At 44.3% G+C, this 24,858-nt stretch overlaps 1 protein-coding gene across 2 annotated transcripts in view; it reads right to left on the bottom strand.

The window, feature by feature from the left end:
* The window catches only part of OTOF (otoferlin), a 432,592-nt gene that overhangs the window by 35,132 nt on the left and 372,602 nt on the right, over positions 1-24,858 (bottom strand). For both annotated transcript variants that reach the window (XM_033938296.1, XM_033938297.1), the window contains 8 exons: positions 24,360-24,497; positions 23,195-23,322; positions 22,247-22,417; positions 15,360-15,520; positions 9,306-9,448; positions 8,581-8,669; positions 6,606-6,704; positions 5,084-5,325 (listed from right to left, as the gene is read on the bottom strand). In XM_033938296.1, the coding sequence (XP_033794187.1) occupies positions 5,084-5,325; positions 6,606-6,704; positions 8,581-8,669; positions 9,306-9,448; positions 15,360-15,520; positions 22,247-22,417; positions 23,195-23,322; positions 24,360-24,497 (1,171 nt within the window). The remainder of the gene's footprint in view (positions 1-5,083; positions 5,326-6,605; positions 6,705-8,580; positions 8,670-9,305; positions 9,449-15,359; positions 15,521-22,246; positions 22,418-23,194; positions 23,323-24,359; positions 24,498-24,858) is intronic.

Here is a 24,858-nt window from a genome sequence, read left to right as displayed (position 1 = left end):
AAAAGGGGGACCTTACGCTCAGGGATATATTTTTGCAAGGATGAAAGTTGTTGCACCAAATGCTTCATGTAGAAGGAGAAGTGAAAGGTGTAATTATTAGCCCTGTTGGCAAGCATTGCATTTTGATAAAGTCGCTTGCCAAATTTATCCATAGTTAGAAACATAGAAACATAGAAATAGACGGCAGATAAGGGCCACGGCCCATCTAGTCTGCCCACCTTAATGACCCACCCCTACCTTTCTCTGTGAAGAGAACCCACGTGACGATCCCATTTTGTCTTAAAATCGGGCACGCTGCTGGCCTCAATCACCTGAAGTGGAAGACCATTCCAGCGATCTACCACTCTTTCGGTGAAAAAGTATTTTCTGGTGTCACCGTGCAGCTTCCCTCCTCTGATTTTCCACGGATGCCCTCTTGTAGCCGTGGGACCTTTGAAAAAGAAGATATCTTCTTCCACCTTGATGCGGCCCGTGAGATATTTGAACGTCTCTATCATGTCTCCCCTCTCTCTGCGTTCCTCGAGTGAGTATAGCCGCAACTTATCCAGCCGTTCCTCGTATGGGAGGTCCTTGAGTCCTGAGACCATCCGGGTGGCCATTCGCTGGACCGACTCTAGTCTCAGCACATCTTTGCGGTAATGAGGCCTCCAGAATTATACACAGTATTCCAGATGGGGTCTCACCATGGATCTATACAATGGCATAATGACTTCAGGCTTATGATTGACGAAACCCCTACGTATACACCCTATGATTTGTCTAGCCTTAGATGAAGCCTGCTCCACTTGATTGGCAGTCTTCATGTCTTCACTGATGATCACCCCTAAGTCCCGTTCTGCTACAGTCCTTGCTAGGATCTCGCCATTAAGGGTGTAACTTCTGCATGGGTTTTGGTTGCCAAGGTGCATAACCTTGCATTTTTTGGTATTGAAACCTAGTTGCCAGATCCTAGACCAGCGCTCCAATAGGAGTAGGTCGTGCGTCATATTGTCGGATATTGAGTTTTTGATCGTTGCACTCCTTTCTACTACATTGCATAGTTTGGCGTCATCTGCGAATAACGTTATTTTACCTCGAAGCCCTTCTGCTAAGTCTCTTATAAAGATATTGAACAGGATCGGGCCCAAGACCGATCCCTGCGGCACTCCACTGATCACCTCTGTCATTTCAGAGGGGGTGCCATTCACCACCACTCGCTGAAGCCTGCCTCCAAGCCAGTTCTCAACCCATTTTGTCAAAGTGTCACCCAATCCTATAGAACTCATTTTGTTCAACAGCCTGCGGTGTGGTACGCTATCGAAAGCTTTGCTGAAGTCTAAGTATACGATGTCTAGGGGCTCCCCAACATCCAGCTTCCTCGTCACCCAGTCAAAGAAGCTGATCAGGTTGGATTGGCAGGATCTCCCCATAGTAAATCCATGTTGACGGGGATCCCGTAGATTCTCCTCGTTCATGATCGTATCCAATTGACGTTTGATTAGAGTTTCCATCAGCTTGCTCACTATTGATGTGAGACTCACCGGTCTATAGTTTGCAGCCTCCATTTTGCAACCTTTTTTATGGAGTGGAATGACATTAGCCGTTTTCCAGTCCAACGGGACTATACCTGTACTAAGGGAGAGATTGAAGAGCGCGGATAGTGGTTCCGCCAAGACATCACTTAACTCCCTGAGCACCCTGGGGTGTAGGTTGTCTGGCCCCATCGCTTTGTTAACCTTGAGTTTAGACAGCTCACAGTAGACACTGCCTGGCATAGTTTTGCCCTCTCTGCCAGGAGGGGTGGAGGCATAAACACTGGAGCCCTGGGTCTTCTTTAAAGTGGACTCGACTAGAAGAGATTCATGGGGTAGTTGAGGTTTGTCGAACCCCGGGATTGGAATGACCCTGTACAAACTATCCAGTTTTCGAGGGGCTCCCGGTACAGTGAGAGGGTTTTCCCAATTTTTGTAAAAAGTTTCCCGTAAGATGTCGTGGACGGGTAACTTAAGGAATTCTTTGGGGGGTTGTTCAAAGTCTAGGGCATCGAGAAAGGCCTGGGACTTTTTAGAGTCGGACATAGAAAGAGGATAGAAAGAGCTGCCGACATTTCCCGAAGAAATTTGGTGAATGGGGATTGTTCAGGTTTGGAACCGGTATCGACCATCGAGGGTTCCTCGTCCGTTGACGAAGCCTCATCCTCGGTACCGGGTGGGGATTCTTCCCACAAGTCCGGGTCCCTGACGTCGGGGTGTGCAGGACGGGACGGTGGTGTGGAAGGCTCAGTGTGGTGAGTCTTAGAGAGAGACTTGCCAGAGCGCATCGAGATGGTACCGGGGGAGGAAGATCGGTGCCGGTCCCGGTCTCGGGGGGACCGGTGTCATTCTTGATGTCGGGGAGGATCGGCATCAGATCGTGGTTGCACGGGAGGATTGAGTGGTTCAGCCGCGAACACCGGCATGGACGTGTTCAACGGTACCGATGGGGTCGACACCGGTGGTATGGTGCGAGGCTCGGGCCGGTCCGGTACCGGAAGGAGTGGGGCCAACATTGCTGGCAACAGGTGTTGGAGTTGCTGCTGTAGTTGCTCCTGCAATTGGCTTTGGAGTATGGCCGCAATGCGGTCGTCCAGAGGAGGCACCGGTACCGCTTTTTTCTTTTTCGGTACCATAGGTGCCGCTCCATGCCCCAGCGATGAGGAGGCCGATGACGAGGCACTCACCGAAATCGGGGCGGAGCGTTTGCGGGGTCGGCGTGATGCCGGGAGGACCGGCTTCGCCGCTGTGGCAGGAGGGCGCTCAAGGGAAGTGGAAGGCTTCTTAGCCGGCTTACCTGGTGCCAGCGACCCCGAGGAAGGATCAGGCATCGTCGAAGTAGTCGGTGCCGACTTTTGCGGTGCCGTCGACAGCGCGGCAGATTCCATGGCAGATCCGGTACCGAAAAGGATATTCTGCTGGATCTGCCTATTTTTTAATGTGCGTTTTTTAAGAGTAGCACAGCGGGTGCAGGTGTCAGCCCGATGCTCTGGACCCAAGCACTGCAGACACCAATTGTGCGGGTCAGTGAGAGAGATCGGGCGTGCACACCACTGGCACTTCTTAAAGCCCGGCTGAGGGGGCATGAAGGGAAACACGGCCTCCGCAAAATCAAAACCGGAGGCCTGTATGGTGGCAACAGGCCCCGCCGGGGCTGGTCTAAAAAATAAGGGAAAAACAAAAGCAAAGTTTTTTTTTTTTTTTAAGAACGAAAAAGGAACCTGAAGGGAAAAAGTGGAGAATTTCGCGAGCGGGAAGGCAAAAAGTAGATTTTTCAACGGCCGTTGAAAACACATGCGTCTTCTTCGCTCCGCGGAAACGAAGAAACTGGAGATCACGCACTCCTCCGTCGGGCGGGAAGGCACTCGCGCATGCGCGGTGCGGCCAACTAGAACTTTCTAGTTAAAAGTGTCCGTACAGGGGCTCTGTCGGTGATGTCACCCATGCGTTAAGAATATGCTGCCTGCTTGTCCTGGGATAATAATTATTTCATTTAATTATGCTACTGAATTAAAGGCTCTGGTAGAAACCCATTTAAAAATAAGCAAAAGACTTTATTAATTTGGAAATATTAATTGTGAAGAATACATACTTTGTAAACGGGTTTCTACCAGAGCCTCTAATGTTTATAAATTTTTATCAACACAACTAATATACTACTTTATCCTGAAGCAAAAAAAAAAAAAAAGAATTATTTTCCTACCTTTGTTGCCTGGTTTCTGCTTTCCTCATGTTCTCATTTAATTCCTTCCATTCACTGTCTCTCTTCTTTCTGCGTCTTCCATTTGCTCTGTTACTGTGCCTCTCCCTTTCTCCCCCCTCCCAAATTGGTCTGGCACCCATCTTCTTCCCTCCGCTCCCCCCATATTCTGGCATCTCTGTCTTCTTCCCTGCCAGTGTCTTCTCCCCACTCTCTCTTCCCCATTTCATTTCAGCGTCCTTCTCCCCCCCCATCTTCCCCATGTCCTGTCAGCATCCTTCTCCCCCCTCTGTCTTCCACATTTGCTTTCAGTGTCCTTCTCCCCCTGTCTTCCCCATGTCTTTTCAGCGTCCTTCTCCCCCTCTGTCTTCCCCATGTCCTTTCAGCATCCTTCTCCACCCCTTTATCTTCCCCAGTGCTTTCAGCGGCCTTCTCCCCCCTCAGTTTTACCCATTTCCCTTAAGCGTCTTTTCTTCTCCACTCCACCTTTCCTCCCTTTCTCCCTCCCTGTCCCTTACCTTTGTGGCGCTTCCCCACCCGACCGACAACAGAACAGGCCCGGCTGACAAACCTCCCTGCCCTGTAGCCGCGAATCTAAATTACCTTCTTACAGCAGCTGGAGTATTGAAGCTGCTGTAAAAAGGTAATTTAGATTCGCGGCTACAGGGCAGGGAGGTTTGTCGGCCGGGCCTGTTGTCGGTCGGTCGGGGGAAGCGCCAGAAGGCTAAGGGGACCTAACTGGCTGTGCACACTCCCCCCCTTGGCTGCACCGGGGCAGACCGCCCCCCCCCCCTTCGGAACACGACTGCCTTTTCCCTACCTGCCCTGCCGCAAGCAGCCGACCGGAAGTCTTCCCGATGTCAGCGCTGACGTCGGAGGAAAGGAGGGCTTTGCTTAAGCCCTCCCTCCGACATCAGCGCTGACATCAGGAAGACTTCTGTTCAGCTGTGTGCTGTGGCAGGGCAGGTAAGGAGAAGGAGAGGAGACTATGCTTGCGACCCTGGGGAAGCCCGGGCCCCCTGTCAGCTTTGGGCCCCTGAATGCAGGACTGGTAGTACTGCCCTGATGGCGGCCCTGATCTACTGTACCAAAGCAAGAGAGCATGATAGCCAGAACATTAGGCTTTTTAGGTGCCTTTTCAGTATGGGACAGAACCCCCATATTTCAACTCTTAACTGGTAATTCAGGTGCTCACATAACCACATTTGTCTGGTAGGTTACACACCCCTAGGTTGACCAGGATGTTGGGCAGAGCGGTTGTTGGTGGCAGAATGCCATCCAAAATTCTTAGCTATGGTATAGCTAGCATTTGTGAACATACAGATTTTTTTTTTTTTAAAAGATAATGAGAGTTATTCAGAACTATACATACCCAGGAAGTCATCAGCAGAGAAGTGGTCGGCATCCCAGACCTGTAGAGTAAGGCGCGCTGGAATCTTGTACTCTGTCTCATCCCAGGAGAACATGGACTCTTTTTTGGAGATCACAATTTTTTCCTCAGCCATCAGGTAGTCGAAGGGAAACAAGCAGCGCCAGTTGAAGTTGCCCTCACCGGTGAGTGAATGGTAGTGGACATCAGTGTCCTGTTTGTCCTCTTGCTGGCCCTTCAACCACCTATGGCCATTTCCCAGATCCACAGGAGAAACAAGTCAACACATGGAACACATAAGAAACTCTTTCTAGAGAGCACTGAATTATTCTGCAGGCTTCAGAGCTCTGACTGATTCTGACCTTAAAAAGGAAAGGACACACACATTCTGTAGTTCACATTTCTAATCTCCCAGACTTTGAAGGAGTTTTTATTTTTAGCTGTCCCTTTTTATGAAAATAAAATGCTCATTTTTTTGTATATGAAATGCATTGGGCCACCTGGTTTAGGACAATCATACGATTTGAATATGTTGTGAATTCTTAGTCTATGGATAAAGAGCAGTGTCAGAGCATTTAGCGTTCTGGGCCGCATGTACAAACTTCTAACGTGGCTTAGTAAAAAGGGGATGGGGGGGATAAATGTTTTAGAAGTACTAATTATTGGATGTTTTGAAATCCTACTACCCTCTCCTACAAAATGTATAAAATACCTCACTTCAGACTTATCAGTGACTGAAAACAAGTTTGGATAAGTTCTTCAACCAACACCATGAGATAAATTAAATCTAACACAGCACTCCCCTGCGAATTTGCGGTCCGCGATTCAAGGACTCAGTCATTCACGGTCAGAAAATACCATGAATGACTTACATAGGCACCTGCCACCGCCCCTACTTCGCAAACACCAAGGATCAGTGACAAACAAAAGTTCCCCACATTCACGTGAGTATACAAGGGGCTGCCCTTATACTATCCTAGCAAGCTCTTTTTTAACTCTGGTGTTTCTCGGTATTGGATCTATTAATTCCTTGCCTGCTCTTGTGACGGTTTCATTTTCATTGAGACAAACTATTTTTAAGTTCTCTTGACTTACATAGGCACCCTCCGCCGCCCCTGCTGCCCTCTCCCGCCTCCGCTCCTAAACCACGTCCAATATTTGCGGTTTTTTTTAATTTGCGGGTGCTCCTGGAATGGAACACCAGCGAATTTCGGGGGAGTACAAATGCATCATTATCTCTTTGGCACAGATATCTTCTGACAGAAAAACATTGTGTTCCAGGATCACTTCATCAGTGTTCCAAATAATTACATGCAGTTCAAAACTAGCCAGCAATAGTGCAACAAGAAACGGAAGAAAGGAAGCAAAAGCAAAAAAGAAAATAAAGCAAATTTCCATTAATCACACACAACACAACCCCTTCTCCCCCCCCCCACAGTGATGAAATGGAGGCTGTGCAGATGTATGTAGCACTTGTGAAACATGAATACACACACAGAGATTAAATTTTCACTCTTGTACGTACCCCCTGACAAAAATGTCACTGGATTTTTCTCCCGTGAAGTAATCATCATCCTCCAGGATTACTTCATCTGTGTTCCATATTATCACTCTAAGCTCGTATCTGGCAAGGAGGAAATGATACAAGGTGAGGTCAGGCCAATGGAACAGGAGGGTGAAGATGAATAAGAAAGGCAGGAAAATTAAGCATTTGTAGTCATATACTAACATCTGTATGCTAATGGGGAAATTAGCATGTGGCTATTAATGGGAATTAAGAAAACTGGCCATTTTACTGTCACACTAAAAGTGGCCTCAATGCATGGGAAAGACCTGCGCTGGGAATAGCACTGGCCATCTTTTAGCGCAGCTTAGTAAAAGGGCCCCTTAGAAAGACTAGAACTGGAAATGATTAAACAAGAAATAAGTCTAGGCAAAATCATAGCAGGTGAACTGAGAAAGCCACAGTCCGTCACTGCAGCAAAACAACAAGGAAGATGGACTCTGTGCTTAGTTGCAGAAGTAGAGATGTCTTCGGCAGGAGAAAGAAGATAATATTCTCCTTGCAGAGTTTGCTAGTGGGATTACTCTGTACTGTTCTGGAGACTGGACCTTTGTAATAACAATAGAAGAATGGAAACAGTTATAGAAGGGCAAAAATATAAGGTCTACAACATAATTCCTGCAAAGAAAGACTTAAGGCTCTTGCTGGAGGGATGAAAGGGAACACGGTAGATAAATTAATATTTAATTACTACAGATGCAAATTTCCTTACAAAAGGAACTTCCAAGGGAAAAGGGTCTTGATATGGCGCTGGATGGAGGAAGGTTAAAACAAAAAAAGATAAGAAAATACTTTACAGTTGATAGATACTGTCAGAAGTGACAGAATTCAGCCATTCTTGGCAAAGAAGTAAAGGAACAAGACAGAGAAATTGTAGTTTATCTCGTTTTTTATTCTCTCATAAGCAGAGGCAAGATGTGATAACAAGAAAAAAGGTCAGATAAGAAAGCATAACCTAGTGGCATTTTATGGGGTAGCCGGAGTGTTTTATGCGGTATATAAATTTTTAAATAAAACCAATCACCTAAGGTTGTTTCCGGCATTAGCCATGCCTACTTCAATCTTCGGTGCTGCCAAAACGCAATCTAGGTTCTCGGTTTGTATGCGCCTACATTTTTGGTTTTAAACGGCTTTGCCGTTTAAGTTAGACGCCATTTATAGAATATTGGCCTTACTGCTCCCAGCATGGAAGACCATATGTTTACATGTCTCTTTTCTTTTTGTATCACCTCTACAGTCATTTCACTTTGATTGTGGGCAATGAAACTGTCAGTCTAAGCATCCAGGCAGTGGCGTATTAAGGGTAGGAGGTGCCCGGAGCAGTGGTACCCCCTCAGCACCTCCCACACCCTCCTCCCCATGCTCCCACTCCTCCCCACCTCCCTCATTCCACACTTGAACTCTCCCTGCCTCTCGTTTCTCTTAATTTTCGCCAGCGTGAGTGGCTTCTGCAAGCATGCTCCTTGCGCTAGCGTTAGATTCCCTCTGATGTCACTTCCTGGCCCCATGACCTGGAAGCGATTCAGTGGAGAACCAGGCTGGCACCAGCAACAGGCAGTAGTTGCTTGCACTAGCGAAGATAATACAGAGGTATGGGGTGGGGAGAGGGATGGCGCGAGGGTCACATGGTGTGGCAGGGCGGGGCGAAGAGGTATCAGCACCCTCACCAACTTGACAGCAGGGGTAGTCCGCACCCCTCTTACTATGCCACTGCATCCAGAGTCAATGAGATTAGAGTTTCACATTCAATTATTTTTTTAAGATCTGTTCTATTTTTTCATAAAAGTATGAAACAAAGCTGTTAAGATAGAATGATTAGATTTACAGTTTGAATAAGCTTTATGTGTAATGGCAGTGTTGCAAGGGTAGTAGTGGTAGATGAAGTAGGGGCAGTTTGTTCCCAGAATACCTTTGGAGGCTATGGAATGTTCACTACCTTTTTGGCTTCCTTGGGGAAATGTCAATGGCTGCACCTGGAGCTGGCATGTCCATTGGAAACATGTCCACCCACATCTCCAGACGGCCCTGAAATATACAAGCAAAGAAATCAGATCCTAGTATTTTTGGAAAGAGTATACAAGCGGTCCACATCTACCCATTCCACTCCACTCAGAATTTTATAGACCTCTATTATATCTTCCCGCCGAGCCATCCCTTTTCCAGGCTGAAGAACCCTAGTAGCTTTAGCCTTTCTTGATAGGGAAGCCATTTCGTCCCTTGTATCATTTTTGTGGCCCTTCTTTGTACCTTTTCTAATTCTGCTGTATCTTTTTTTGAGATGCGGCATCTACAATTGCACATAGTTTTCCAGGTGCAGTCGCACCATGGAGTGATACTTTTCCTGGGCGGTACTCCAAAGATGGAACTCTACATCATCTAGCTATAATTCAGATTCCTCTTTCCCACATGCATCAGTTTGCACTTGCACTGGCCAATCCAGGTCACAAGTACCTGGCAATAACCCAAATAGTAGCAACATTCTATGAATGGAGAGCACGTATGAAGAGTAGCTTTTATAGAATAGGTATACAATAAGTGCCTTTGGGGCATTTTGCCTAGTTCCCTGTTATAAAGTTAGCCCCATTCCATATAGGTTTGAAAGCAAAGGACAATATAGACTATGAATCACTGTCTAAGTGCATTGGCTCGTGGCAGTGTCACCTGTTCAATTCCAGGCTTGTCAGGGTTCAGCAGGGGCCGTGTTTCCACGTGTTCAGGGATCAGATTGCATCCTACTCGTGGGATTTCGTCCCAGTGGTGGAGAACAGTCAGTGCAAGATGTTCATCTGTCTGTTTCTTCTGACCTGCAGGAAAGGAAGAGGCTGAGGCAGAAGGTTCTGGCTACAACAAACACTTCAGTCAATGAACTGGTTCAAGGTTTTCTCAGTCTGTGGAAATTCTTACACTGAGCAAATTCAAATATTTATTTCAGGCACCACATACAATGTGCACTTACACAAGTGAATGGGAAAGGATCTTAAATGATAGTAAGGATTATTCATTTGGAAATGAGACAGAGTTTGAGATTGCAGTGGCTGAAGATAATAAGGCGAGGTTGTATAGACAGTAATGGCGTTATTAGATGCTGACCCCTGAAATTGTGCTGCTGAACATGGAGGAGGAGTTTTACTCTTATATGGACCACTCCGATTCACTGCTGCTGGTTCTTGTGATAAGACATTTGCTGCTCTGTTTTTTAATTCATTATCTCTATTAGGAAGATCCCTGATGTAGCCTTTGGAAGGTGAAACGTGGTTACATCGGGCATTCCTTTAATAAATTTTTCTCTTCAGTTTAGGGTTACCATATGGCTCCAGAAAAAAGAGGACGGATTGAGAACTCCGGGTTTTACTTCCTCTGAACGCAATGGAAGTAAGACCCAGATGTCTCAATCCATCCTCCTTTTTCTGGAGCCAAATGGTAACCCTAGTTTTGTGGAATGCTCTGCTTTGTTTTTTGGGACATGGTATGGGCCAGAATTAGAGTGGGACCAAAAAATCTGGTTTATGGTTTACGTTTATTTATCCGCCTTTCCTTAGTAATAACAAAGCAGTTAACAATAAAAGCAATAAAAAACACACACACAAATGTATTCTTCATTTCAGAGGAGGAAAGCAGGTTTATGCTTGATAAGATTAGAGTTACCATATTTGTGAAGACAATAAAGAGGACCCCCTGGCCCCACCCATAGCCCCGCCCACACTCCACCTATTTCCTTGGTCCCCCTTCTCATTCTCTGTACCATTTTAGTGCTTCTCTTTCATTCTCTTCCTCCAACCCTCCTCCCTCATGGATACTTCTCTCTCTCTCCTTTCAACCTTCTCTCCTGCTATTTTTGTCTCCCCCCTCCCATCCAACACTGTCTTACTTCATGCTCTTTTCTCCAGGACTCTTTCCTTTCCATAATGCTTCTCCGCCCCTCCCTCCTTTCACGCCATTTTTTCAGCACTCCCTCCCTCCATGCTGTTTCTCCAGCCTCTCTTCATCCCTCCTTCCCTCCACCCATGCTGTTTCTTCCTCCCTCCATACTATTTCTCCAGTTCCCCACCCTCCTCCATCTTCAGATGCTGCTTTCCCTCACAACCTCTTTAGCTCCTGACTCCTCCACCTACCTCATTCCTAGGCCCAGCTGCTGTAATTGAATTTTCAGGCAGCTGGCAGCTGCCTGCCTGCCCCGGAAGCTTCTTCTCTGCAGTGGCTTTCTGTTCCTGCACAGACAAATCCTGCAGACAGGCAGTTTCTGGGACAGGCTGGTGGCAGCAGGCTCTCCTCGTTGTTGCTGCCAGCTGCGCAAAGACTCAATTACAGCAGCTGGGCCAGGGGAGGAGTTAGGTGGGGGATTCAGGAGAGCCACCTAAACCTGGACAGACTCCCCCATTAAAAAAAAAAACAACATACGGACACCCGGAGAGTCCTCGAAAAAGAGAAGGGAAGCAGCTGGCTAGGGAGGAGGTGGGACTGCTGGATGACGGAGACAGGAAGGGAGTGGTGAAGGAGGAGAAAGAAGTGGCAGAAAAACTAAACATGTTCTTTTCATCTGTATTTACAAAAGAGGAAACATCCAACATACCAGAACTGGAGCAAATCTTCAAAGGAGCCCAAACAGACAAACTAACATCCATGGAAGTAAGCCTTGAAGACATACGCAGGCAGTTAGAAAAATTAAAAACTGACAAATCACAGGGCCCGGACGGAATCCACTCAAGGATTTTGAAAGAACTAAAGGAGGAAATAGCGGAACTACTACAGCAAGTTTGCAATCTATCCCTGAAAACATGCGTGATCCCAGAGGATTGGAAGATAGCCAATGTTACGCCTATCTTCAAGAAGGGATCGAGAGGTGACCCAGAGAACTACAGTCTGACCTCGGTTCCGGGGAAAATGGCGGAAGCGCTGATAAAAGACAGCATCAATGAGCATTTTGAAAGAAATAAACTTCTAATCACAAGCCAACATGGATTCTGCAAGGGGAGATCGTGCCTAACAAACTTACTACACTAATTTGAAGGAATTAACAAATGGATGGACAAAGGGGACCCCATAGACCATCGTATATTTAGATTTCCAAAAAGCCTTTGACAAGGTACCCCATGAACACCTACTTCAGAAACTGAAGAACCATGGGGTGGAAGGAGACATACACAGATGGATCAGAAATTGGTTGGCGGGAAGGAAGCAGAGGGTAGTAATAAAAGGCCACTACTCGCCCTGGAGGAGTCATGAGGGGTGTTCCGCCGGGGTCGGTGCTCAGACCGCTGCTATTCAATATATTTATAAATGATACAGAAACAGGGATGAAGTGTGAAATAATAAAATTTGCAGACGATACCAAACTATTTAGTGCTGCTCGGACCAAAGAGGACTGCGAGGAATTACAAAGGGACCTGAATAAACTGGGGGAGTGGGCAATGAGATGGCAGATGAAGTTCAATGTAGAAAAATGTAAAGTATTGCATGTAGGAAGCAGAAACCCGAGGTACAGCTATACGATGGGAGGGATGTTATTGGCTGAAAGTACCCAAGAAAGGGACTTGGGGGTAATAGTGGACAAGACAATGAAGCCGTCGGCACAATGCGCAGCGGCCGCTAAGAAAGCAAATAGGATGCTAGGAATAATCAAGAAGGATATTACAACCAGAACGAAAGAAGTTATCCTGCCATTGTATCGGCGATGGTGCGCCCGCATCTGGTGTACTGCGTTCAATATTGGTCGCCATACCTTAAGAAGGATATGGCGATACTCGAGAGGGTTCAAAGGAGAGTGACGCGTTTGATACACGGAGAGACTGGAGAAACTGGGGCTCTTTTCCCTGGAAAAGAGGAGGATTAGAGGGGATATGATAGAGACTTACAAGATCATGAAGGGCATAGAGAAAGTGGAGAGGGACAGATTCTTCAAACTTTCGAAAACTACAAGAACGAGAGGGCATTCGGAAAAGCTGAAAGGGGACAGATTCAAAACCAATGCTAGGAAGTTTTTCTTCACCCAGTGGGTGGTGGACACCTGGAATGAGCTTCCAGAGGGCGTGATAGGACAGAGTACGGTAATAGGGTTCAAGAAGGGATTGGACAATTTTCTGAAGGAAAAGGGGATAGAGGGGTATAGATAGAGGACTACTATTCAGGTCCTGGACCTGTTGGGCCGCCGCGCAAGTGGACTGCTGGGCATGATGGACCTCTGGTCAGACCCAGCAGAGGCACTTCTTATGTTCTTAAGAGGACATGTCTGGGTTTTCCCGGACACCTGGTAACCCTTGTAAGATCAATGTTGGAATTTACAGCTGCCTCAGGGCACATAACGTTATGGTTCATTTCTCATTTTGGGTGCCCCATAATCCTCCTGTTTTCTTTCTGCCCCCCCCCCCCACCTTAATCAATTGTGCTGAATGATTGTGGGCTCTGTATTTTATTGGGAGCATTTTAGATGTGTAGGTTTCCAAAATGGCAAGCATGTATGTCTATTTATCAGCGCTTACATGTCACCATGACAATTACCATGATATGTAAGTGTCGCCACCGAGATATACAGTATATGTTGCTGCATTGCTCCCGCTGATGTTTTAGACATTGATAGTTGTAATATGACTGCTCCTGCCGCATGTTGTCAAAACATAAATGTGCTTCTTTCGTATAATTTAGAAAAAAGCCCTGTCATCGGATCCTTTTCTAAAATGCAACTAGAATTTGAAACGGCCTGACCTGAGGTCTCAATCCCAATTTCTGTATTCTGTCTTTAGATAGAGCAACTTACAGGGGAATTCTATAAACGGTACCTAACTTAATTAGTAAATTAGCTTCAATAATGAGCTTTAATTGGGCGCAATTCTACAACAGATAGACGCCTAATACCAAAGTAAGCGTGTTTAGGGGTGAAGAAAGACTTAGGTGCCGCTAGGCCCAAATCTCTAAAGGGCTTAGGCGCCTATGATGTAGACCTTTAAAACCCTGGCTTACATTACAGGCGCCTAAGTTTTAAGTTAGATGTTGCTAAGTGTGATTCTGTACCGGGCATCTAAGCGTGATTGACATGTAATAGGCACTTAACTTTAGGCACCTTTCATTTTTAGGCACCAATTACAGAATCTGGTCCTTAGTGTGCATCACATGACCATTCTGTACAGTCTTGGAGGAGCTTCTCTGAAGCCTCACAGTGTCCTTGGCACTATCAGGTGCTGTCAATTTCCATATCCTTTCTTCTTTATCTTGGATAGCTGTTCAATTATGGGATAACATGTTTTGTGACATTATTTCAGATGTAATAATAACAACGGGGTCCCTTTACTAAGGTGCACTAACGGAATTAGTGCATGCTAAATGCTGAGAAGCCCATAGGTATATAATGGACTTCTTAGCATTTAGCCTGCTCTAAATCCATTAACACACTTAGGCCCTCTTTTACAAAGGTGCACTAAGTGTTTTAGCGGGCATTTAGCGCACGCTAAATCAATGCGTGCGCTAACCACTAATGCGTCCATAGCGTTTAGCACGTGATTAGCGCACGCTAATATTTACCATGTACTAAAAAGCATAGCATACCTTAGTATAAGAGGGGGTTAGTAAAAGGACCCTTGTGTCATTAGAATTACATGTATAAAGAGTAGTTAATGATTTATTGAACTGGTATGGTAATATGACAAAAAGATACAGAAATATAGGGCTCCTTTACTAAGCCACGTTAGGGCTTTAACGCGCAGAATAGCGCGTGCTACATTGCCGTGCACGCTAGACCTTAACGCCAGCTTTGAGCTGGCGTTAGTTCTAGAAGCGTAGCGCGCGGTAATTTCCTGCGTGCGCTAAAAACGCTAGTGCACCTTAGTAAAAGGAGCCCATAGAAACTTATGAAAAAAATGTTAGTATGTCATGAATTTTTCAATTCATCTGACTAATCCAAATGCCTTTATTCATCCAAAGTTGTGCGAATTCATACAGTGACTCAATGACTCGACATGTACATGTTTCGGCCTATCCGGCCTGCATCAGGAGTCTTAGGAGTCTTTGGGTGTACAATGGAAAACAAGATCTTATGCCAACCAAACAAAACGTTGTTTCTGCATGAATCTTGGAGCACTGCAAAATGCCGCGGCCTTGCAGCAGTGCTCCAAGATTCGTGCAGAAGCAATGTTTTGGTTGGTTGGCATAAGATCTTGTTTTCCATTGTACACCCAAAGACTCCTAAGACTCCTGATGCAGGCCGGGTAGGCCGAAACATGTACATGTCGAGTCATTGAGTCACTGTATGAATTTGCACAACTTTGGATGAATAAAGGCATTTGGATTGATCAGATGAGTTGAAAGACACTTTTTTTGTGCACCATTCTGATTGGACAATTCCACTTTGGTTTTGCTCTTTTGAGTTTTGTGGTTTTGTTTCCCCTGTTTTTGTATGAATTTTTCAATAACTTTTTTTTTTTTGTGCAATGAACAACAGTCAGCTAAAACCAATGTAAATGGTGAATATTGTTTACTATTTTAAAATCAACACTGGAGCATTATAGTCAGCAAAAACAAGCTACATGACACTTCAAAATCAATGATCTGTTTAACAGTAGGAATGATAGGTTTCATCTAGCAAAAGGGACTTCAGGGCACTGGCAAGCAGCTAATAATGGACTCTATAATTTTCCCTTCTCGCTATAAACTATTTACTAAGCTGTCTAAAAAATATTATGACATAATGCTAGTACTCCCTGTCCTGCCATAACCCAAAGCTCTTACCATTTTCATCTTCAATTTCTGTGAGGCCAGTATAAACTCGATTTAAGACCTTTACTCTCCCTCCAGGACCAAAATGAGGACCATCCACCTTCCCTTCTTTGCACAATTTAGACAAAATCTGAGTGGGCTTCATGGGGTCTCTCCACTGGTTGTAGCCGTGACTAAGAAAAAAGAAAAATCTCAACAATGCTGGTGGGCAGAGAAATGTCAGAATGATTTTCAGCACTTATTTCAGTTACTGTTGGAAACTTCATTCCATACAAAAAAGTAGAATTGCGCTTTCCAAGTTGTATGTGTAATTTTTAATTAGTGCCAATTAGCGTGAATTACAATCTGTTAATCCCTAATTATCAGCACTGGTTAGGCCAATTAATCAATTAAGCTGTATGTACAAATTGGCTGTGTGTACCGATTTGCATTCACAACTTAAGGCACCAGGGCAATTTACGTTCAGGTACATTTGGTCTGTGTGTGTGCATGTGTGTGTGAAGCTATTTAATTTATATGTTGTCTTAGCACAGCTAATAATCGTGATTCCAGATCTTTGACCTGGTTTATATACACTGAGACTAGCACATACCGTATATACTCGAATATAAGTCGAGATCCCCATTTCCCTCCCAAAAGGAGGAAAAACGATTGACTCGAATATAAGTCAGGCAGCTTGATTTTCAAGTGCCCTACCCTGTCAGGCTCTGCACCCAGCCCCCTCCCTGCCAAGCTCTGAACCCCGTCCCCTGTCAGGCACTGCACCCAGCACCCTTCCCTCCCTCCTCTGTCAGGCTCTGCGCCCAGCCCCCTTCTCTCCCTTCCTCCTGTCCCAGGCTCTGCATCCTGCCCCCTCCCTGCCTGTCGTACTTTTTCTGTCGATCCCTGGTGGTCCAGAGATTCAGTAGGCAGGAGCGAGCTTTCCGCGCTCCTGCCCCACTGCTAACATGCTGCAGCGAGATTGGGTTTTATTCGGCTACCGAGTGGCACCAAGAAGGAGCATGCTTCGGTGCTGCTGCTTGGTGCTGAGCCAGTAAGGAAGCTGCTCAGCGCCGAGCAGCAGCGCCAAAGTGTGCTCCTGCTCGATGCTGCTCAGCGACCGAAGAAAACCTGATTGTGCAGCAGCTGGCTAGCAACAGGGCAAGAATGCGGAAAGCATGCTCCTGCCCGCTGCACCTCTGGTCTACCATGGATCGGTAGAGAAGGTATGATGGGCAGGGAGGGGGGCAGGGTGCAGAGCCTTGTGGCAGCGGCACCCTGCAATAATTTGGGCTGGGGGGGAGGCGTTGGGATCCCCTTTTTTTTGGGCCCAAAAATCCAGGTTTATATTTGAGTATATACAGTAAGATTTTAAATATGTTTATACAATGGCCCATATTCTATAAATGGCAACTTAACTTAGGTGTCAGTAGGCATCCTACCAGTGCCTATGTTAAGAGGGACACGCTATTTAAGAATTCTTTTAAAAGAGATTTCCAGACACCTACCGGTACCTCAAAAAATGTCAACAAAATTGCACCTCCAGAGGTGTCTACCAATGCCTAAAGCCATTGTAGGCATGGTTAATGCCAGATGTGGCATTAGGCGCTTGTAGGCACCTCTGGAGGTATGATTCATATCAAAGGTAGGCACCGGAAACGTAGGCCTTGAAAATCCCAGCCTACATTTCCAGTGCCTACTTTTGCCAGAGACGTGATTCTCTAAATGGTGCTGTCACGTGATTAACACGCAATTGGCAGCTGCTTTTAAGGCGTCCGCTGACAACGGCACCATTTAGAGAACCCAGGCCAATGGACTTGTCATTGTGAACACTTAATTTATAGACTTGCTCTTTAGTTGTGTTGCAGCTCTGATCATTCCAAGTCCACTGTACATTTTCTGCAGCAGGTCAAGGGTAGTTTTTCAATCAAGGCTTAGAAACTTCTACAGCAGGATATCCACAAAAAGTATGCATGAGATCAATGTGCATACAATGGAGGCAGAGCGTGCAAATCCATTTTTTGTGGCTATCCTGACAACATGATTGGCTTGGCGCGTCCCTAGGGCTGGGTTGTGACCCAATTCTCTACAAAAAAGTTTTTGGAATTCTACAGCAATGTTGTGGTATTTTTATATATCACATAATGTAAACATTTTATTTTAAAATATACAGGTAAATGGCAATTCTAGAATCATCGGGACACACATTTATATGTATTACATATGTACATGTTTAGAATATGAGCATTTATGCCCATTTCTGTGTATATGCTAGTATGGCACCCAAGTTCTACTCTGCAAATACTCGCTTACAATGCATGTATTTGAATGGTGAGGCCTGTACGTTGCTTGCATCCCTGCTGCACTTAGCTGCACATTTAGGGCCTGATTCTATAAACGGCACCTAGCACTACCTGACTTGTAGGCATTGGTTGGTGCAACTGTCAATCAACCATATGACATCAGAGAATCATGCCTAGTGGTGCCTAAGCAGATTAGGCAACGCTAAGTGTCCTAGTGGTAGGCATCGGTACATTAAGCCAGGGTTTTCCTGGCCTAATTTACTGGCACCTAACACAGACGCCTAGTGATGCCTCAATCAACCACGCCTATTTTCTGCCTCTAACCACGCCTACTTTTATGTAAGCATTGTTAGGTGCTGTTGAGCACCTTGACTTAGGCATTGCTAGGTGCCACGCAGCATTCCGCATGAAACTTAAATTAATTGGGTTTAAAAAAAAAATTTTTGTAAAGCGGTTTTAATGGCGTGGCCAATTACTAAACCAATTAAGTTTTGTGCAGAATTAATACCCCCCCCCCTTTTTACAAAAGTATAGAAAAGGTTTTTAATGCTGGTCAGCACGCTGAATGCTTTGTGCTGCTTCATCTGTCATAGAGTTCCTATGAGCATCGGAGCAGTGCAGAGCATTCAGCACACTAGATGGTGCTAAAAACCTCTTCTGTGCTTTTGTAAAAAAAAAAAAAAAAAAAGGGGGAGGTGCCTTAAAAACATATCTCTTTATCAAATCTTTTGGAAATGAGGTAAATCCCGTTTACTGTATTTTCTTTTGTATATCCTTTATCTTTTGTGAACCGCATAGAACTTAACGGTTTAGCGGTATAAAAAATGAGAGTTTCATGTAGGCGCCAAGCCTAGGCAACACTTATAGAATCAGGCCCTTACACTAGCTCTCTGTGGGGACATTTTTATAACTGGGCCCCTCCAAGTAGGCTCCCAGAAAGTGCATGGTAGGAGCCAGTCATAAAAATGTCCCCACACAGTCATTCTCTTAGCTTTGTTTTGCGTCTATTTAATTCATTTACTTCTTTTTTCTCCTTCTTTAGTAGAGATAATTGGATATTAGACATCTGTGCAGGGAAGTAAGGAAGGGGAATTGGCATAGAGCTAGGATCTCAGGGATGGGGAAGAAAAGGGAGAAAGGATCAGAGATGCAAAAGGAGAAGGAGAATGATCCTGCATGCTAAACTAGTCTGGCCACCCATAGCCTCCTGCCCCTGCCCCAGTCTCTTGCAATTTCTCAGTAAAAACCAAAATATGCACAGAGAGAGTGAGAGAGCAACAAATGGAGTGGGATCTCTAGAGGAAGAACCAAAATTTGATTGCAAAGCTCTTTAGCTTTCTAAAAATTAGTCACAAAGGACTAGATTTACTAAAAGCTCCTACCTCTTTACCCAGTCCTTTTTATACATTTAGAAATAATGAATATAAATGGTAATAGCAAACTCTACAACAGTTGCACACTTTAGAAAATCTAGTCCTTATGGTGTAAGATATAAAACTTTTAGCTATTCCCCATAAATCGAGGATTTTGCATTCTAATTCTGACTGGCCTCAGTAGTTTTCCCTTGATGTGTTTCATCTTCATGAGTTCCATTTGTTTTAGAGTTCTACTTCCAATCTGAAAGTAATTTTGGAAGGTTTATACAGTAGTTGTGTTCTTAGTAAGAAGAACCCACAGCATATCTGTCATTTTAAAGTATCCAGTAGTACCTAATAGGGGAAGAAAAGCTGAAACCAGTTCTTGTGGTTCCCATTGCAGTTCTGCAAGAAGCTTTCTGATTCATACCTGGAGAAAATTATTTTGTCCATCAGCATCTTATCCTACCCTAGATGAGTTGCCTATCAGTAATAATACTATTCCTTCTGTGCTGAGGCTGTCATAGAGCGTCCAAGGTTATGGATTTATACAGGATGCAATTACATAATAATGCGATGCTATCTGTTTTTAAAATCTTTATTTTTTTGCCATCAACTCTCCTCCAGTGGTAGGCTTTGGAGATGGAGTTTATTAATTTATTAGGTACATATATTTTGCAATTGATGTTTCTGTATCTCTTTTCCTGATTTTTTTTAGATTGCAATCTAAAATGTTTTATAATAGTAACAATAATAAAAAAAACCTCACTGGGCAAAAGTACAGCAATAAAAGTGCAAAAAGTCAGTTAATAAGTTTGGTTGTATAATTTTGGTTGCATACTGAGCCAAAAAAACAGTATTGTAGTGTATGAACTTTCAAGATCACACAGTCATTTCTTCAGATGTCTTTTTGTGATCCAATAAAAAAAAAGTCATCATAATCTACATGTGATCCAGGTTTCAATATAGCCTTTGCAATAAGGCATTTTTTTGACATGATCTTTCAGGGGTGATTTTGCCCTGGAAATAGCACAAGGAAGTATGCCCCTTGGCATTTTCTAGCTAGGTCCTAAAATGGGAAATAACCTAATGAAGGAGTTAGATTATAAAAAGCCTTGTTTTGGAAGGAAAAGGGCCATTGCTCATTCATCCATGGTCGTGGCAACTGGACTTTGTCTTTCTTTTGCCTTGATTATCAGCCTCTCTTCTTTGCCAAGCTAACATAGGGAAAATGGCTTTAGAGTCAGTGAGTTCCCTGGCACTACTCTAGGCCTAAGACAAATTAAACAAAATGGAGAGACAGTATGACCTAAATCTCACTTGAGTGGAGGAACTGGAGAGAGTAGCAAGAAGACTGGTCTGGAGCCTATACTGACAGAGATTGTGTGGGGGTGAGAGACTTCCATCAGCTAACCTAGTTATGATCTGAGGAATGAACAACTTCCCAAAAGCAGCGGCCCCAAGGTCAAGACCAGTGCTCCAAACGAGTCCATTCTCACCAGTTTAGCATGAACTTCTCCAACTTTGTCTTGAAACCCTGGAGGGTGTTTTCCCCTATAACAGACTCCGGAAGAGCGTTCCAGTTTTCTACCACTCTCTGGATGAAGAAGAATTTCCTTACGTTTGTACGGAATCTATCCCCTTTCAACTTTAGAGAGTGTCCAAGACATCTAGGAGATCTGTGCAGTACAAAGACCCTTGAAGCAGGTGGTTTGCTGAAACCCTAGCGTTGGGTCAGTGAACATTGATCTTCTAACTAAGCTGAATAGTTTCAAATTTTAAGCGGTTTACAGTTGTGCAAAATTTTAAAATATAAAAAATGGGTAAAAAAAAAAAGACAGGTTACATGGTCATTACAGACAAAACATGGTACAAAAGGGAACTAGGTAGGATACTTTGCATTAAATAAAAAGAAAGGGAAATGGGGAAAACAGATGGTTTTGGACATTGCACTGGTACTTTGTGAAGTGAAATTCTAAAAAAATAAATTTGGGTGCAATGTAATATAGATTGGCCTTCACAGGTTACATTATAAAATACAGTGGTGCCTCACACAACGAACTTAATCCGTTCCAGGAGCAAGTTTGTTATGTGAAACGTTCGTTGTGTGAAACGCGTTTTCCCATAAGAATACATGTAAAACAAAATAATTCGTTCTGCAGCCCTGTTTTCCCATAAGAATACATGTAAAATAAAATAATTCGTTCTGCAGCCCTGTTTTCCCATAAGAATACATGTAAAAGAAAATAATTCGTTCTGCAGCCCTACATTTCCCTCCCTCCACCTCACCTTATATGCAGAGTTTGCCGGCTTTCTTTTTCACCCAGCCGCACGCTTTCAGAAAGCTGTGCACGCGCAGCTGCTGAAGTTGGTCAATGTTCTCTTCTCCTGCAACTTCCGGTTTCCGGTTGCGTCAGAGGAGAAGATTGAACGACAGAGCATGCGCGCGTGTGCTGCTCTTTGAGAGTGTGTGGCTGGCCGAGGGGGAAAGCCGGAAAACTCGGCGTCTGGGGTAAGGTGGAGGGAGATGATGGAACACTGCATTCAGACAGGAGGGTGCTGCTGTTCCCGGCTTCGGCGAGAGTAGTTCCGCCCCCCCCCCCCCCGGGCCCCTCGGGCGACTTCGTTGTGTGAAACGAAGTTCGTTATAGGGAGCAAGACAAAAAGTTCGTTATGCGCAGCGTTCGCTGTGCGAGGCGTCCGTTGTGCGAGGCACCACTGTATAGGACAAATAATGATGAAACCAGCACCAGTTTAACCAACAAAATTTGGCATTTATGGGTTCACAGTGTTTTATGTCCCATTTTATTCACATCCTTAACTTGATACTTTTGCATGTAAAGATTTTTTAAGGGTTTGCTTTTCTGGTATGGTGCCTATATGTTTTTTGTCACACTTCCACTATTTTGACAGTTTATGAAACAAGCTTATAAAATAACTTTCAGAAGTGCACCTGCTCCAAGGCAGGTGTATATATATACTGTATATAAATCTAAGAGTCACTTCTTATTTTTTTTTTCTAATTAAAATGATAGATCAGATCTGAAGAAACAAAGGAAATCCAAACAACCAATATGGCAATCAACCAATTTATTAAAAATGAGACCAGTGACCAGACATGGCCATATTTCAGCGCATGCCTGCCTCAGAGATATGGTAACATTTTGTAAAAATATGCTGTATAAAAATATACAACTGTATAAACCTGTCATTTTCGGGTGTAAAACATGATTTACATTTAGAGTAAAGTGCTCTGACTTACACAGAGTAGGTCTTTGAGATCCCGCAGGTAGCCCTGTGCTTGCTGTAGTAACGATTTTCCAGATCAATTTTGGTTTCTCCAATCAGATCATCGGTGCCCACCAAATCCCAGTCGAACACAGCAACTGTCAACATGGATTCCATGGGAAAGGTGGCCTCAATATCAAATGACCTGGGGGTGAAAGAATTGAACAGTTCATTTTCAAAAAGGCAAAGGAAGAATGATAAATATAGACACTGATAAGAAGTACATGGGAAAAGAGCTGGAAATCAAAATAATTCCAGAAAAACAAGGGATAACAGGACTAAAACCCATAAGACATGCATCTTTCTTTCCTGTTTCACAAGACTACTGCTTGGCCCCTATTTTAAGGCTAAAGCCAGCATGGAGCAGGAGTGATTAGGGTTCGCTCCTGCCCTGGTGACTACTCTAGACCACCAGGGAACTTCAGGTAGGCCAAGGGGGTTCCAGGAGTAGGGGCTACTCTTAGGAGGGTCCAGGAAGGGTCTGGGGAGAGGTTGGGGGTATGTGTGGAGAAGCTCTGATCCTACCCTGATATCCAGCCTGCTATCTGGTTAGCTAACTGGGTAGTGGGCTGAATATTACTCCTGCCCACAGATATCCTTGCAGCAGTGAGAGACCAACATTGAGCCTGGATAGTCAGTGCTGATGCCTGGATTGGTACCAACACCGAATATCAAGGTCTAACTTAGTCCAAGGTGGCCTTTATTTAAAAAAACACTGACCATCGCTGCCTGAATCCCAGGGTAGATGGTTTTATTGTTTCATCTGTGATGAATTAACCTTTTTTTTCCCTTTCTTCTTATGAGATCCATAGGGAGAGGGTAATATACACAAAAATGAAAGAAAAACAAACAAAAAAAACCCTCTTCATCAGAACCAAAGCATAGAAAAAAGTAGATAGTGAACAGGTTGGTGATGGCTTACTTTCCAAAAACTGGGTTCAGCTGCTTTGAAATGTAGTTCTCCTTATCTCTGATGTCAGTTTTCCCTAGTTTGATGACAACATAGGGATCTGCCTTGCCATTGATGTCGGCAGGATGCAGGTCCGTAGCCTGTGAGGACAAAGAGGAGAAAGGATGCATCAACAGACATGAACCACTCAGAGCTGCAGAAGGGAGGAAAATTAAACCAGAGGTACTAAGATCGGAGAAGGAAATTATGTTTGGGAAGGTTGAAGGAACGAGGCGAAGAGGGCGGCCTGCAATCAGAAGGCTGGACATGTTGAAAACCACCATGGGCATGATGCTGGAGGACCTTACCGGTCTAGCACAAAACGGATCTCTTTTTAAATCTGTAATTCATTTAGTCGTTAGGACTCGAGCATGAGTCGATGGCACCTAACTAACTAACATTTAAATTTTAAAAAAGTATATTTCTTAAAGACTTAAAGGGGGAACTTTAGCTACAGAAGTGTTCCAGTCATGTATATTAATTGCATCATATATAAGTACAGCAGAATCTGCTTTTTCTGTAGCTGGTCTGGTTTTGTGGAATAGAATCCCTGGAAATTTGTGCTTTTGTGAGAATGTGCTTGGGTTTAAGAAGTTGTTAAAAACATATCTTTTTGTCCAGGCATTTTATTAAAATAAGGACTCTTTGTATGTAGGAAAGTCTGTGTGTTAGGTTGATCTCAAAGATGTTCTGTTAATTTTATTGATAGAAATTATTATTATTTTTTATTTTTAATCTTGTAAATGTCTGTTGAATGACTTTGGATGTTTTATTGTAAGCTGCCTAGGTTTTAGGCAGCTAATAAATAAATAAACAGTGAGGCAGTATGGAGGAGAGGAGGTGCCTAAGGGTTAGTGCAGTGGGCCTTGATCCTGGTGAACTGGGTTTGATTCTCGTGGCAGCTCCTTGTGACCTTGGACAACTTACTTAACTTTCCATTGTCCAAGTACAAAAAGTGACAGAGAAAGTGCTTGCCTGTAATGTGTACAGCACTGTGCGCATATAGTAGTGACACAGAAATAATTAATAGTCGTGCCATGCCAAGAAAGCCGCAGCTGCCACTGGTTTCATGGTCACTTACAGAATCATCTTTCAGTGCACTACAGCTTTCAGTTTTCATTGTCAAGGAGTTACTTACCCTGACCACATAGACTCTGACCAGCACATTGATGGGATCATTGTTTGGAATCCCTTGGAACATTCCAAAATTAGGGTCATAACCAGCTTCCTTGGTAATATCATCAGGAAGAGGGACTTTGTACACACACATTGAACCCTGGGGGGGAAAAAATCCCAAAAGAATGGTATTATTTTTAGTTAATAAAACCACATTTCCAAATTTTGCAATTTATAAATCTAAACCAGAAATTAAATGATTCCCAATTTGGCAGGTCATGTGACGATAGCACGCTGTGTGGACACCTGGAACTCAGCTCCATACACATGTAGCCCAAATTTCAGAGATTTAAATGCATTAAAGAAGTGTACTCGTAGCTGCCTCTCCCCCCTCCTGACAAAACAATGAGATTTGGTGAAGGAGAGGTTAAGGGGCTGGAGGAGTTTCTGTACAGTGAAAGATTAGAGAAACTGGGCCTTTTCTCCCTCAGAGGAGATTGAGAGGGGACATGATGGAAACA

The sequence above is a fragment of the Geotrypetes seraphini genome, chromosome 3 (genome assembly GCF_902459505.1).
Source record: "Geotrypetes seraphini chromosome 3, aGeoSer1.1, whole genome shotgun sequence".
Taxonomy (NCBI): domain Eukaryota; kingdom Metazoa; phylum Chordata; class Amphibia; order Gymnophiona; family Dermophiidae; genus Geotrypetes; species Geotrypetes seraphini.
The sequence above is the reverse complement of the archived record's forward strand: the minus strand, read 5'-3'. Positions and strand labels throughout refer to the sequence as shown.